This window comes from Lissotriton helveticus, chromosome 4_1 (genome assembly GCF_964261635.1).
Source record: "Lissotriton helveticus chromosome 4_1, aLisHel1.1, whole genome shotgun sequence".
NCBI classification, from domain to species: Eukaryota; Metazoa; Chordata; class Amphibia; order Caudata; family Salamandridae; genus Lissotriton; species Lissotriton helveticus.
The window spans coordinates 2030307905-2030322004 of NC_136063.1; the positions used below are offsets into that span (position 1 = coordinate 2030307905).

The 14100-nt window shown below is 39.4% G+C and overlaps 1 protein-coding gene across 2 annotated transcripts in view; it reads right to left on the reverse strand.

The window, feature by feature from the left end:
- Positions 1-14100, reverse strand: part of NRK (Nik related kinase) — a 1020485-nt gene that overhangs the window by 302134 nt on the left and 704251 nt on the right. For both annotated transcript variants that reach the window (XM_078688671.1, XM_078688672.1), the window contains one exon: positions 10580-10695. In XM_078688671.1, the coding sequence (XP_078544797.1) occupies positions 10580-10695 (116 nt within the window). The remainder of the gene's footprint in view (positions 1-10579; positions 10696-14100) is intronic.

Below are 14100 nucleotides of genomic sequence, written 5' to 3' on the forward strand. Positions count from 1 at the left end.
ACATCAATGGGGTTGTATGTCAAAATATCGGCCAGCTAATACTTTGGATCCAAAATATCGACTTCCACAAAATTGTGAAGGGAAACATATATAGGGAAGCATAGATTGATTAACTTTTGTAACTCCACATTTACATACCTTCACGATATTTTAGAGTACACATTATTGCAGATCGGCATTTTAAACTCAATATTTTGATACTGCATCATTAACTCCCACTTTGGTGGACACAATAGGCTATAATATACCTCCCCACCACTCTTCTCCAATATTCACTTGTGTTGGAGCTGCCCAAACAACCAAGGCATCTCGGGAGAAATAGCCTGCAATGCGAGAAGGGGGAGCTATATGTCAAAATATCGACCGGCCAATATTTTGGATCCAAAATTGGATTATTACTCGAGGTGGGCGACTGCCCATCTCAATGAATAATCACACCTCTTGACAGGGTGAACCCTCCAAGTCACTATATTAACCTAAGCTCAACCTCCGAGCAGTATGGCACAAGAGACAGGCTTAACTTAAGGCCATTTGTAAAGTATTTATGCAGTACCAAAACAGTAATAGCGTCTGAACACCAAGCAATAACAATCTCAAAACAAATGAAAAAATAGAGCAAAATGTAATAACCAAAATGACACCACAATGACAAAAATCCAATAATGGTAAATCAGAGATAAGAACTTTAAAGGCTTTAAGTAAAAATAGCTCCAAAGCGCACAAAGTGCTAGTGATAGTCCATGAAGCCTTAGACTATAACCTAGGCGTGACTTGGAGCTAACTGCCATGGAGCCTTGGTCTGATACAATAAATATGTGGATCCCGTGAAAAGTCTGTAGATCAAAAACTTTGAAAAAAGATACCAAACTTTCTTCTGGTGCAGCCCCAACAACAGAAGCACATTTCTAAGTCCCCCAGGACCTCAGGGGAAGGTATTTAGAGAATCAAAGGGTATCAGTCAGAGGCCAATAGCAAAGTTGAATCAGAGTCCAGTTGCCACTAGTCAGCTGGTACTTTAGGTAAAAAGTCCTCTTGAAACATGTTGTGGCCCTGTATCTACACAAGAGGTCAGCCAACTGATCTTAAGAATCCACTTCCTTGTTCTGGGATAACAGGGAGTAGGTACATTCCTTCAGGGCTACTCTGAGGCCATATACAACAGGCCCAGTCCTCTTCAGATCTTCTGCAGGTTTACAAACTGTTCTGATAGGGTGCCTTGGTGTGCCACATTATGTCTGACACTGTCCAGTAGATGGGAATGACTCCTGGGCACTCCACAACCAATGAAGTAAGAGTTCTCATGGACAAACCTACCCACTTTTTCAGTAATTCCTGTTTTCCGTACTGCAGACAGGCCTAAAATGCCCCATAATAGCCAATTTTCAAGATGGCTAAAATCTACAGCTGCACAAAACTTGGGCTCTAAGGGTTGGGGATGCGTAGGGAAATGCACTGCGGTAATCAATAATGTCCTCCCACATCTACCACTAACATCCAGTTTGAAGGAGGCACTGTACGCACACCAAACTAGTAAACAGAAGTCTGGTAGGACATAGGACAGATACACGTGCAACAGTGAAAAAATGTTTTTCGGCCTTGTCACTGGAGACACAAGGTCATATTAATTTTCTACCTGTCTTACTTTTAAAACTCATGCATGTTGTCTTGTCGGCTGCAAGGTGCATATATTGGTGAATTACTAATATTTAAAAGGGATATCTTTACCTGTCAAAAAGGGGTTTTCTGAGCGGTTGCAGTGCAGGTTTTACACTGCAGCAGTCAGGCTACATAGAATAATGTTTGTTCTGTCACCGTTGCGGATGGCACAATAGGTGCTGCAATCCACAAGTGGCATTTAATTTCCAGGCCCGATTGCACTTCCAATATCATTGAGGCTCAGATGCAAGTTAAATGCACAAATCAGAAATAATCCAATGTAACCATCTTTACAGTGAGAGCACAGGCACTATACCCAAGGTTAGCACCGGTAACGTACACAGAGCTAAGCAGATAGAGCAAACATCTGTGATGTCACAAAAAATATAAGGGCATTTCCTATACTGTACATAGTTCCACTTAATACATTCCAACATATAGAGTATGATTCACAAAATAGTTTGTGCATCTGTATTTTACTAATGTGAGTAAAAAGTGGCATCTATTCCCACAATTGGAAGATGTTTATTCCTGGAATTGGACTCTGAAAACGGTTTCTGATTTCAAGATTAATATGACAAAATTGCAAACTACAGCATAGTTTGGATGTTATGTCATATGTAGCACTAATTTTCACCTCAACCTTTGATCACACCACTTTGAGTAGAGTACCATACCTTGGTGAACAAACCAAGGAAGGATCTCCTCAAATTGCAAAGGAGGTAAAAGAGGAAGTAAAAATGCACCATTAAACGACTTTCTAGAAGACAAAGGACCTTTAGGGGTCTCTTCCTCACTGGGAAATCCCTGCTAGAAGCAGTGGCGGCTGGCAGGGAACGAGTGCGGGGGCAGGAGTGACTAAATATTTTTTTTAAAAACACTTACCTCCTCGCACCACGGCCGCCTCCGTTTCTCCTCTGTTGTTGCAGTACAGAGCACACAGGCTCCCCTAAGGAAATCAGAACGCTGCAACGTAGCATTGTGATTGGTCTGAGCACAGTAGATCTGCATTTAAATGGGGACTCGATGCCTGGGCATGTTCACCACCAGGCTCTGTAATGCAGCGTGGTGGGGAACACGCAAAGTACGCATGACGGTTTGGCCGGGCCAAGACGGAGGGCCAAGCAGTCATGTGCACTTAGTGTGCACAATCAACTCCTCCTCCCTGAGTTACCAGCCCCGCCCTGCCCTATCCCAGCCCCCTCAGCAACGTAAAATAACCTTGTTCTTATTATTATTTTATTTTTCCCTTTTCCACTGCTCTGAGAGCGGTGGGACGATGCTCCTCCATCTTAGCGGAGGAGCTGCCTCTGGCAGGAAGGCACGGGGAGATTAATTAAACCTACTCTTATTTTAGGGATGTGAAGATTAAGACATTAAGGACAGGTAATGGTTGCGAATGATCCAATTCAGCCTTGGCGACCATTGATGCTTTTGCTCATATAGTAATCCAATTTCAGGAGTCAGAAAATGTTCCCAAATTCTAAAATGGGATTCTGAATGGAGACCAATTTTGTATCTGTAGGTGTCCCTTTCCAAATGCCAAATCAGTATCTTGTGAATAAATGTTTTCTGACCAAAATCCCGTCGCAAAGCATTGATATATCACAAACACCTCAAAGGAGGCGGTAATGCGCTTGCAAAAAGGAAGAGGATCTCCTTGGGAACTATACCCCTTAAAATATGTATAACCTCAGGTGTGCTTTGCCCACATTTGCAACTTTGATAATTACATTCTTTTTATTTAGATAGATTGAGAATTTTACAATTTGATTTGTTTATGTTAATGCTTTAGTTTATTGGTGGTGCAAAAATAAACACTTTTTCGGAGGCTGGGCTGTTGCTGCAGACATAAACTATGAGGTACATTATTCACCACTGAAACCTGAGTTTAATTCTTAAAAACGGGGTTACTTCATTATGTAAGCGCTTTTCCATTGCCCTCGGTAATAATCCATAATCTCGTTCCAATTAATTGGCTGGTGTGCAGATCCTGCTGTAAATTCAGGCTGCTGATTGACTGGCAAACTCAAGTGGAAAGAACACACTTAATATAAAGCTAAAAGAAGTTGCACAACTCTATTGTCACCCAATAGTTCAAGTGTTTTACCTTGTACCTTTATTGATTTTTAAGTATCTTGCATTTTGGAGAAGTGAAGAGAAAACAGCACTTTTAAATATGTGAAAATAAATTCACCTGCTTGGTTTCTTTTACTACCCTCCTTTCCCCCCACCCCGAAAAAATACATTGTTTTATATTCTATTTATGTTTGTTGAGGGCCTGATTTGGTAGTCTGAAGCCATATCACGTATAAGAAGCCTCATGCTATAGCTTTCTTTTTCTCATGAAACATTGTGCGGACTCAAGTTTCTATAGGCTTTCTAAACCCCATGCTACCGCAAGTGCACTGGACTATAATACACATGGTAACCATTATACCATTTAGTTTTATATGTTAAAAGTAAACTATTTTAGACTTCACTTTGGTTTAAATTATGAACTGGCTACAAATGCTTTATTCTCGAGATTTACAAGAAACCAGTTCTCAGTTCTAGCTCTATTCCCATTCACTGTGGTTTCTGAAATCACTACATACATTTTCTGCTAAGCACATATTTGGAACTCAAATTTCCGCACAATAGACACAGAATTGGATCAGTACACTACTCTAATTGACATTTTAGCCTCCTGTGTAAAATAAATACATTTATTACACAGCTCAAAAGTACTAACTATATCCTCCTTCAGAGGATCAGAGACAGTGGTGGCTCTGTTAGGTTTGAAACCTGAGTCCTATAGGTACTTGGTGGGTGATGTGCCCACTGAGGTGTCTACCTAGCATAGCTTTTTCCATCAGAATAAATTAACTGATTAAGTAAGAGCTGAGTGAGTTAACGATTACCGGATTAAAACCTCGTTGCTTGGATGCAATCAATATCTTTTCAGAGAGACTATTCTACAAAGCTCTTGGAAAGTATCCAGAACGTTAATATGAAGAAAGCTTGTGATTCTCTTGGCAAAAAGCATGTAAAATCTTGAAATGACTTGAAAGGACTTTTTTGAAAAGCTATATTTTTGGTGAACGTCTAATTGGTTGCCAAGAGAAGAGTCTTTGTCTCAAAGAGATTTATCCAAGTTCCCCCTCAACAGACACAGAGCATACACACCACCCCTTAAGGTGGTATTGAACATATTGATGTATCTGTTTTCTATTTTGACCATCATATGGAAAATGTAAACAGGATGAAATGCATAGCTTTAAGAGCAAGGCCACAATGTTGGATTTTTGCTGCCAGGTAATTTGCCAAATGTGACAAAAAGGGGGGCAGAGATTGTTACTCACCCTAGCTTCGACACACAATGCATTTTTATCACCTAACTTCAGATTAGGAGCCCAAAATAAGTGCTTTGAAGACATAAAATCCCAATCATGATTCACAGAATCAACAGTGGTGGTTGTATACATTACTAAGGTGCACTGCTAACATGCAATCAAACGACAGTCTGACCGAATGGCTTCATTTGCAACTCATGAGTTGAATATGGTCATTCCTGAGTGGGGCTGATAGTAAACGCCCACAATATTTGGGCAACTCACTGGAATAAGATGTGAATTGTTCAAAAGCCTGGTGTCACCACATTTAGATAGAGGGGCTGGGTGAGCAACACTCCTACCTCCCTTGGTGGCACAGGAGGACGGATTTCTCAAAGGTGAATACATTTAAATGTGCATAGTTCATTGGCACCGCATTGATGTTTACAGCATTTACACCTGGTGTAAATAATACCCCAGGAAATCTACACATAGCTAAGATTTATTTGAGTACTCCAGGATTTTTCTGTGAAATTCTGAAAATGTGCACATTTACTGGAAGGCATGTATATCACGTACTCAAGCACATTTTCAATGATTTCCTTCGATCCTTGTAAGTCGGATCCACACAAAAGAGTAATGCAAGTATTACCTGGCACATCACAACATGTGCACTGTTTATTTTCCCTTTTTCCTTTTTTTTTTCAATTGCCATAGATAATCAAAATTCCTCAACTGTCTACGGCCCATTTCACAAGGCCGTTTGTGTGTGTATGTACATTAAACGCATACATTGCATGATTGAAGAGCACAAGGAATTCAAAAAAAGTGAACTTGCATTCAATATTGATTTAACTATGTGCAACATTAGACTATAATGATATAATATTATGCATGGATAGATTATCCTCTGGAAACATTATTTTACCTACGGATAAAAGTACAATGGCACAAATTCATTGCAATATCCTTATAAGTCATTGTACACTGCGTGCCATTTCACAGGTGAAAAGCCATTCGGGTAGTGCTCTTGCAATGTTTGTGAATCTCAGATACTCTTAATTCTGCACCCATTAGAAGGTGTGAACCCGTTGGAGCAGATCAACAAATATCTTTGTGAAGTGATCCCTTAGTCTATCTTTGGTTGTATCTCGATTGCACTTTTTTGACCTATAGACTTATTTCATGAACAGGAAAATTGTTTTGATTAAGAACACTTTCAAGCAAGTTTAAGCTCAGATTTTAACCCCTTCGGTGCTCACGACGGCCCCTGGACGTCACGCGTCATGGTGGGCGCGTACGCATGACGGCCGGGGGACGTCCGAATCCCGCCCACTCGTTAATTGTCCCACACAGCGGGAGAATTAACACCACGTGCAAGGGGTTAAGTGACAAAATCATTACATTTTTATTCATATGAAGTGGAATAGCTAATCAGTCATCCACAAACATTGAGTTATGTCATGCTTCCCATACCTTTTAGAACCATGACCCAATTTTTTATATGAAAATGTTCGAGCCCATCTAGCTTTAATGGACATGAAGCGGGCGATTTTTTCAATGTAACCCAAGCATCATGTGGTAGGACACTGTAATTTACAGATAGCACGTTTTGCATTGAAATGGTCACTACATTTGCATTCATGTTTACTAATAGAACTATATTGCACACAAATGATAATGTGTGGAAATCTGGTTTCATTTATTATTTATCATTTGTGCATCACCAAATAAGGTGTCTTGATTTGTTTTAATCCTATTCAAATATTTGTTTCCATTTCACTTTATAATTTAAAAAAAATGCTTAATTGTTGTTTTCCTAACTGTTGAATATGTGCAGTTCATTTACAGGTATTTACATTTTTCACTGAGTTACAAAATAATGACAACCTACAAACGTCTCTTCAACACTCAATGTACCCCAGCAAGATTGTCACATAGTTCACGTTACTTGTCTTTTTCTAACTGTAAAGTGAGAGGAGTTTGAAAACACCATTCCCCATGTAAAAAGCATAAGCAGCAATTTGCTGGAAGACACAGCCTGACATTTGATCTGATGTAAAGACATAAGGCCCAGCTCCAATTTAGGTAGGCTGCAGTTCCATTTTCTGTAATTTTGCAAAATCATCAACATATCTGCCTTTCACTCAGATGTTATCTGTCCTTGTCTTTTCAAAAGCTGTACAAGTGTCAAGTAATATATATAGATATCAACAGAATACCTGATGCGACATCAGTCTGGAACAACTGCCATGCTATCTCAATTTCAAGGTCAAAGAAAGAACAATAGCCAAAACAATTTAGTCTGAATTGTCATACTTTTAACTTCAATGTTTAAACCAATGCATTTTTGACTTGCATCTTGACACACATTGGTATATCAAACATTCCTGAAGTGATGTTAGAAATTCCATCTTGAATAAGATACAGTATTAAAGGACTGCCACTTGACTGCTTGTTAGGAGAGGTCCTTCACCCCATATTATCGAGCAAGATTCTGCCAGAGAGATTCTGCTTACTATAGATGCAACCGTATTGCACTTTCTACTGAAAGCTGATATCAAGCCAGAGCCCATGAGGAGTTGATGTTGATGCTAGACATGTTTTAGCCTTTCGCGGGGAGCACAGTCCCCTTTGTTTCTGCCAATTACAGTGTTCTTCTGTAAACAGGTAAGCAGTGCACTTATCCCCCTTAAGAAAGTCTAGTTTCAAGATATGTATACTCCCCATGCTCTCATATTGTAGCACGTGTTTTAGAGAGTTAGGGTTTTAGATGACATTTAACCATCTTAGAAATGTTCATTTGATTGTAGCAATGTTTATTTATGCTTTTTTAATCATATTCTGCTTGGTTATTTTTGATGTGTTGAGCAATGGGGGTACATGTTGAAATAAAAGCTATTTTTAGTTAAAGTGTCTTTTTCTTAGCACATCTTGTATGTGTGTGATTGAACATAATGAAAAAGATGTATTTCTGATCACCGTGGTGTCTTTGATCCATGTTTAGGGACTGATAGTAACCCAAAAGCATTGATGCCACTTCATTTATGTATTGGGTGAGGTTCTGCAGGGTTACAAAAACCTGCATTTCAAATTCAAGCATTGATGCTTTGAATAAGTTCACTTGTGTCACCTGTGAGTGTGAAAGCAATCCTTGTAGAGCTCAGGCTGAGATTCAATTTATGTAACAGAACTCCGTCTTTGAAGCGCAGCAAATGTGACAAGATGAATACAGAGTTTAAAAGGGTCTTTCTTTATTCTTTGGTCTTTTGCATCCCACCATAGATCAGCTCAGGACCCACCAGTGTGTTGCAATCCACAGTTTGAGAACCACTGGGTCATACTACTTTTTTTGTTATGAGACTTAGATCTCTAAATTGCTCAGCCATCACGTGTTAGTTTTTAGTTGCACCTCAGGATCGAGTCTTCTTTAGCAGAACTGCAGAACAGGTCATGAGATATATTTCCTAGAAGTACTCTGGACTTTCCAGCCTCAGTAAAATTGAGGTTGGAAAGTCGAACTAGCTCAGCCCTCCCTGCCTTTAGTTTTATAGAGTAATTTGCCTTGAAAGCAGGAATACAACTTAGGTGGGGTTTAGATACAGGATTGTCCAATGTGCAAGCATAGTACAATGTGCTCTGATTTATCCAAATTTTCTGTCAATGAGAAAGTTATTAATGATCAACAGTCTCATAACTGCTCAAACATTTGCTTTATTTTGAGAGGAATGCAAGCCATTTATTTCCCAAAATGATTGTAGTCAAACAAAAGTTGCTCTTTTGTGGGCAATTCACCACAGTTCACAGTTTTCTGTATAACTGCATGGTTTGACCGGTCAACATATCCTTCTTTCAGGATGTCATAGGACAAAAGGTCTTGATGTTCGAAATAGCATGCAAAAGTATTGTAAACCTGAGTGACTTTCAACAAAACTGCATTGTGTTTTTTTATGTTATATCTATCACTTGGTGTGTGCAATGCCAATTACTTTTATGGTATGTAACATTATGTGTCTTGTAAAGAACATGTTCATTACAGCAGTGGCTTCTTTCTGATGAAAATCTCTGCATACGATAGCATGTGCAAAGTGCATTCATCTTTTAAGAAGACCGCCACACAAATTGAATGTGCCTAAGTTCTACATCTCCCCGACTCCTTGACAAGCAAGTTTCCAATGATTGAAGGTTCTCTCACACAGAGTTGGCGAATTTTTTACCCCGTATTTTCAGCTTGAAATTAATCCACTCACCTATCTTTGAACGAGCGCTGACATTGGTGTAATACTTCTGGTTGGGATACTATAAATGCCTTTCTGTAGTTTGAATTGTTAGCAGTCTTGCTGATTTTGCAAACATTATGTAATCCTTCTCCACTGATACCGCTAAGCCATCCATAAGCTTTTGCCTTTTTGTAGAGATGGACCGTAATCATTTTATCACCTCCACCCATCCTCGCGTATGAAATGTGCCTCTAGACATAATGCCCCCTAAAAAATTGTCTCTGGCTTCCACCCTTGCCCTGGCGAATCCCCACGATCCAGAACTCTCTCCAAAACCTGAATTTCATTTTTGGCTTCTGAAATCTGTGGCACCTTAATTTCCATTTCAGAAGGAAGAAGTAATTGGATAACTAGTTGCATCTGCACTCCTTGATCAAAGCGGGCTCCAAAATGTTTTGCAAGGCGTAAAAGCAGGCTTGAGAAGTGGACAGCACACATCCCGAAACTCTCCATCAACCCACCTCTGATGCCCCTACAATAATCTGGAGCAGCATTCCCTCAGCACTCAGAGCAACAACCTTTCACATTGTTTTTAACAAAAGGATGACAGAATTCTCGTCGAACAGGACACAGATCCAGAGGAAATCAGTCTCCACAGGCTTGCTCTTTAAACATCTTTTCATCATTTTCATTGTTTTTCTGCACACAGTTTGGTTTGACATTTTATGCTCAGTGTATATGAAACCTTGCAATCTGTATACATGTCAGCTCCAAACTAAAATGCTCAGACATCTACAATTGCTTCCCCCACATAATATACAACTTAAATGAATGCATGACTAAGTAAATAAATACATAAATAAGTAATAGACAGAATCAGTATTTCAGTGGTGGTGTATTAATAAATTAGCAAAAACGGAGCAGCTCTCTCACAAACAGCACTGTTAGTGGTCTGTCTCCATTAAATATGGAGATACAATGGACACAAAGAGGAACCTAGCCTACACCAGACATATCTTATATAACCTTTTTAAACAAAATGGCTTCAGTGCCAAAAAAGAGAACATTGTAAAGCACAATTTCTCCTAATACCTCAATTTGCACCACTGAGGTACATAATTTCAACATAATACTACATAGAACAAAATGACACCAGCAATATATCTCTCTTGTGGAGATTATCTGTTCTCAGTCATGCTACATGGTTGACTGAGATAAAAAAATGTATTTACCTAACATTGAACTCAATGGAGTCCCAGGTCTCTTCTCTCACTAATCAATTTTACGATCTCCAGTTGTGCAAAAAGCTCTATATCTTTCCACAAATCATATCATTAGGATGAATTATTCACATTTACAGATGCTTAGGGTCAACTTTGGTTGATTTACCTGATGCTGCTCTGCTGCTAGGATTGGACTCCATTTCCCGCTGGCTACTGCTGGTGGAAGCAATACTACTTTTTGGTTTTTCACTTTGTTCCCTTAGAAACTGTAGCTGGTTACCACTGCATAAAGAGATAACATTTATTTTTGCAATCTGTAACATTTGTAAATGAAGTAGATTGAAGATGTGAAATGCTTCAACATAGATAGAATCCTTGATTCAGAATCAACATTCACTTCCTGTTCAATAAAGCATAGTGAGGGATGTATGCAAAAGATAGAAAACATGTTTGCATACATGACAAGACACAATGAACTTTTTCTTGGAGTCAAGGTGTATTAAAAGAAATCTGCACTACTTGTTTCTCAAGTTAACATGTGCTCTTCTAGTAACACAGTCACTGATATTAGGTAAGGGAACTTACATGTTATATATGCCATGTGGAACTTTCTTGAAGTGATGCTTCACAGTGAGACCCACAACTGAATAATTAAATATTTGGTGAATGAGGCACCTATTATGGAATAAATCTTTACACATTTCAAGTTACCCAGATCTGCCCTTTCACACTGGCAATGAGAAAGGGGATGAGAGCTGCATTGAGAGACTATGGGACCTATTAAGAGATTTTGTCCGAGCGGTGGCGTGGCGGTGAAACCGCTGCGCCACCACTTTACCAAAGCTCATGCTGCCTGCCCGCCAGATTATGACTTGTTTGTAGTCTGGCAGGTGGTGTGGTGGTTCCCCTCGGTGTGTGCCCTTCATAAGGTGGTGATGCCTTTTAAAAATGCAACACAAAAGAAACTCCACACAAGGTTCCGGCATGGCATGGACTTGTTAGTCCATGCAGTGCAGGAACCTATGTGCACGCACACAGGGGTCACATGTTTTCATGGTGATTGAACCGCTATCAAAACCCTGGCTGAGAGGAAACTCGTAATATGCTTGGTGGGACTGTGGCAGTCCCGCAAAGCGGAGCCGGCAGTCCTACTGCAGTTCGACTGTACAAGTTCTGATCCCACAGGGCAGTTGGACCGCGGGTGCGTCGGTGACTGGATCCACCACCCCCATGCCACCACAAGTCTGGCGGTCCGACGAGCACCACACTCGTAATCTGGCCTTAAGGGTATCAATGCCATAGATGTTAATGCTAGTTTTCATACACCACAATGGATTTCCTACAAGTGTCTGTCTGCCTCCATCACATACAAAGGATTCAACTGTACTTCTTATAGATCTTGTTATACTTGCAACTACAGAAGTTAAGTGTGGAGGTTGACTAAACTTTCTGTAACATAGGGTGTTGGCTGGGATTGGGCTAATTCTGACAAACATCTGTTAATTTTACTGAAAATGGGGTGATCTTCTTGGAAAGTCTAGAGTGGATATTACGTGGATCATTTTTTAATGGTCAACCCCCGATTCCATGCAGCAATAACACCTCTTGTCCATGGAGTCTGCATTTTTTTTTTACTAAGCCTTATTTGATTGCAATCTCCTGTAGACGTGTTCATACTTCAAAATGCATTTGGGTGCAATTGTTCAAATGTTTTGATTTGAAAAAATGGAATCTCTACCAATGAAAAGATATTACACTAAGCAAAATTAAATCCTGTTTTTTGACTAAAGGAGCATTTTTAATACAACCAACATAAATATATATCTAAGTTTTCATTTGAAAAAAAATCAAACCTCACAAGATTGTCAGTGTTGTGCCTGGTCGTACATATACTACCTTGTTGGTGGGTAGAGTTTTGTTCTCACTGTTCAGTATGTATCTGGACCAGTAATGTGTGGCCAATGATGCGCCACATTTTTACAGTCCATAGACAATTGAAAACATGTAATATTCTATTTAAGATATGTGTCTAAATAAGAAAGAGCAGCTTCTAAGATAACATTTTAGAGGTACCAGATTTGCCTGGGAGACAAGTTTTAAGGTTAACCTGAAAGGTCACATGAGGATTAGCAAGGCCAAACAGAGATTGCAAAAGGATTATTGATGGCCAGGATTATCTGGACAGGTTTAGTGTATTGTATGAGATTGTAAAGAATGCCGTTTCAAACAAAATCTTTAAAATAAGAGTTCGAACCATGGAGGAAATAAGGATACTGAATAAGCTGTGGGAGGGAATTGTCCTTAAAATGTTGGGGCCCATGTAGGGAATATATATATATATATATATCCAGTATGACCTAACACAGTATTTCTAACAACAATTCTTTGGTCATTGCATTTATGCTTTTACATATTTAAAATATACATTGTTTTATTTATTTTCGATGTATAAATATCGCTCAGATCAATGTCAGTATGGATTTAACTGCTATTTGTTTTTATCCATTTTACATTTAGCATTAACTTGTGATATTTTAGAAATGTTTGGAAAACATGCTTTATATGTTTTATACTGAGTAGTATGTCCTCACTTTTCATTATCACGTGGTTAAAGAAATAAATGTGTTTGAAAAAAACTATGGAACAGCTATTACTTAAATGGTGAACATTTCATTTACTGACTATCTGTGAACAAGGGCGGATGCCCGAAATGCATCAGATTTTGGTAACTCGACCTTAATAAATACCTGTGCCTAAAAGCAACGCTCGATTTGCGTGGTCTCTCTGTGGTTTCGTCTGCGTGTTGGGAGACTGCAGCTGCTGTATATATATATATATATATATATATATATATGCAGGCTCCCTCTCACACCAAGGAAAACGAGTCACTCTTACAGCGGGTGCTTTAAACCGCGTTGGTGTCCGCGGTAATATAAAATAGCTCCAGATCCCAAAAAGATACCCAGCCGGGTTAATTAGGACAAAAAGCACTCCCAAGCACGACAGTTGCTTTCAGCAGGGGTAGGTTTATTTCGATAGACGCGTTTCTGGAGATGGAACTCCCTTCGTCAGTATTTACATCAGTGCAACCAAAAACTGAATCCTTATCTATGTTTCCCATAAGTCATGGGCATAAACGAGGGACTAAACGGACGCCGCATGAGCGCCATCTTGTAATGTGCAAATACATCAAGTAACCAAACATTGCTTGTACGTGTGTTACACCATAAATTAAGCCGTGTATCGGCAAATTCATCATCCTAATAATTACCCGCATCACTTAAATACAGACCATCATTGATATTCGTATTGCAGGGTTAAGATGACCAAAACTTCAACCTAGCTATCACATCATTGATCAATGATAGATACATCAGGAAGATCCACGGCAAGATTTTCCTGATCTTCCTGATGTATCTATCATTGATACATGGCTTAATTTATGGTGTAACACACGTACAAGCAATGTTTGGTTACTTGATGTATTTGCACATTACAAGATGGCGCTCATGCGGCGTCCGTTTAGTCCCTCGTTTATGCCCATGACTTATGGGAAACATAGATAAGGATTCAGTTTTTGGTTGCACTGATGTAAATACTGACGAAGGGAGTTCCATCTCCAGAAACGCGTCTATCGAAATAAACCTACCCCTGCTGAAAGCAACTGTCGTGCTTGGGAGTGCTTTT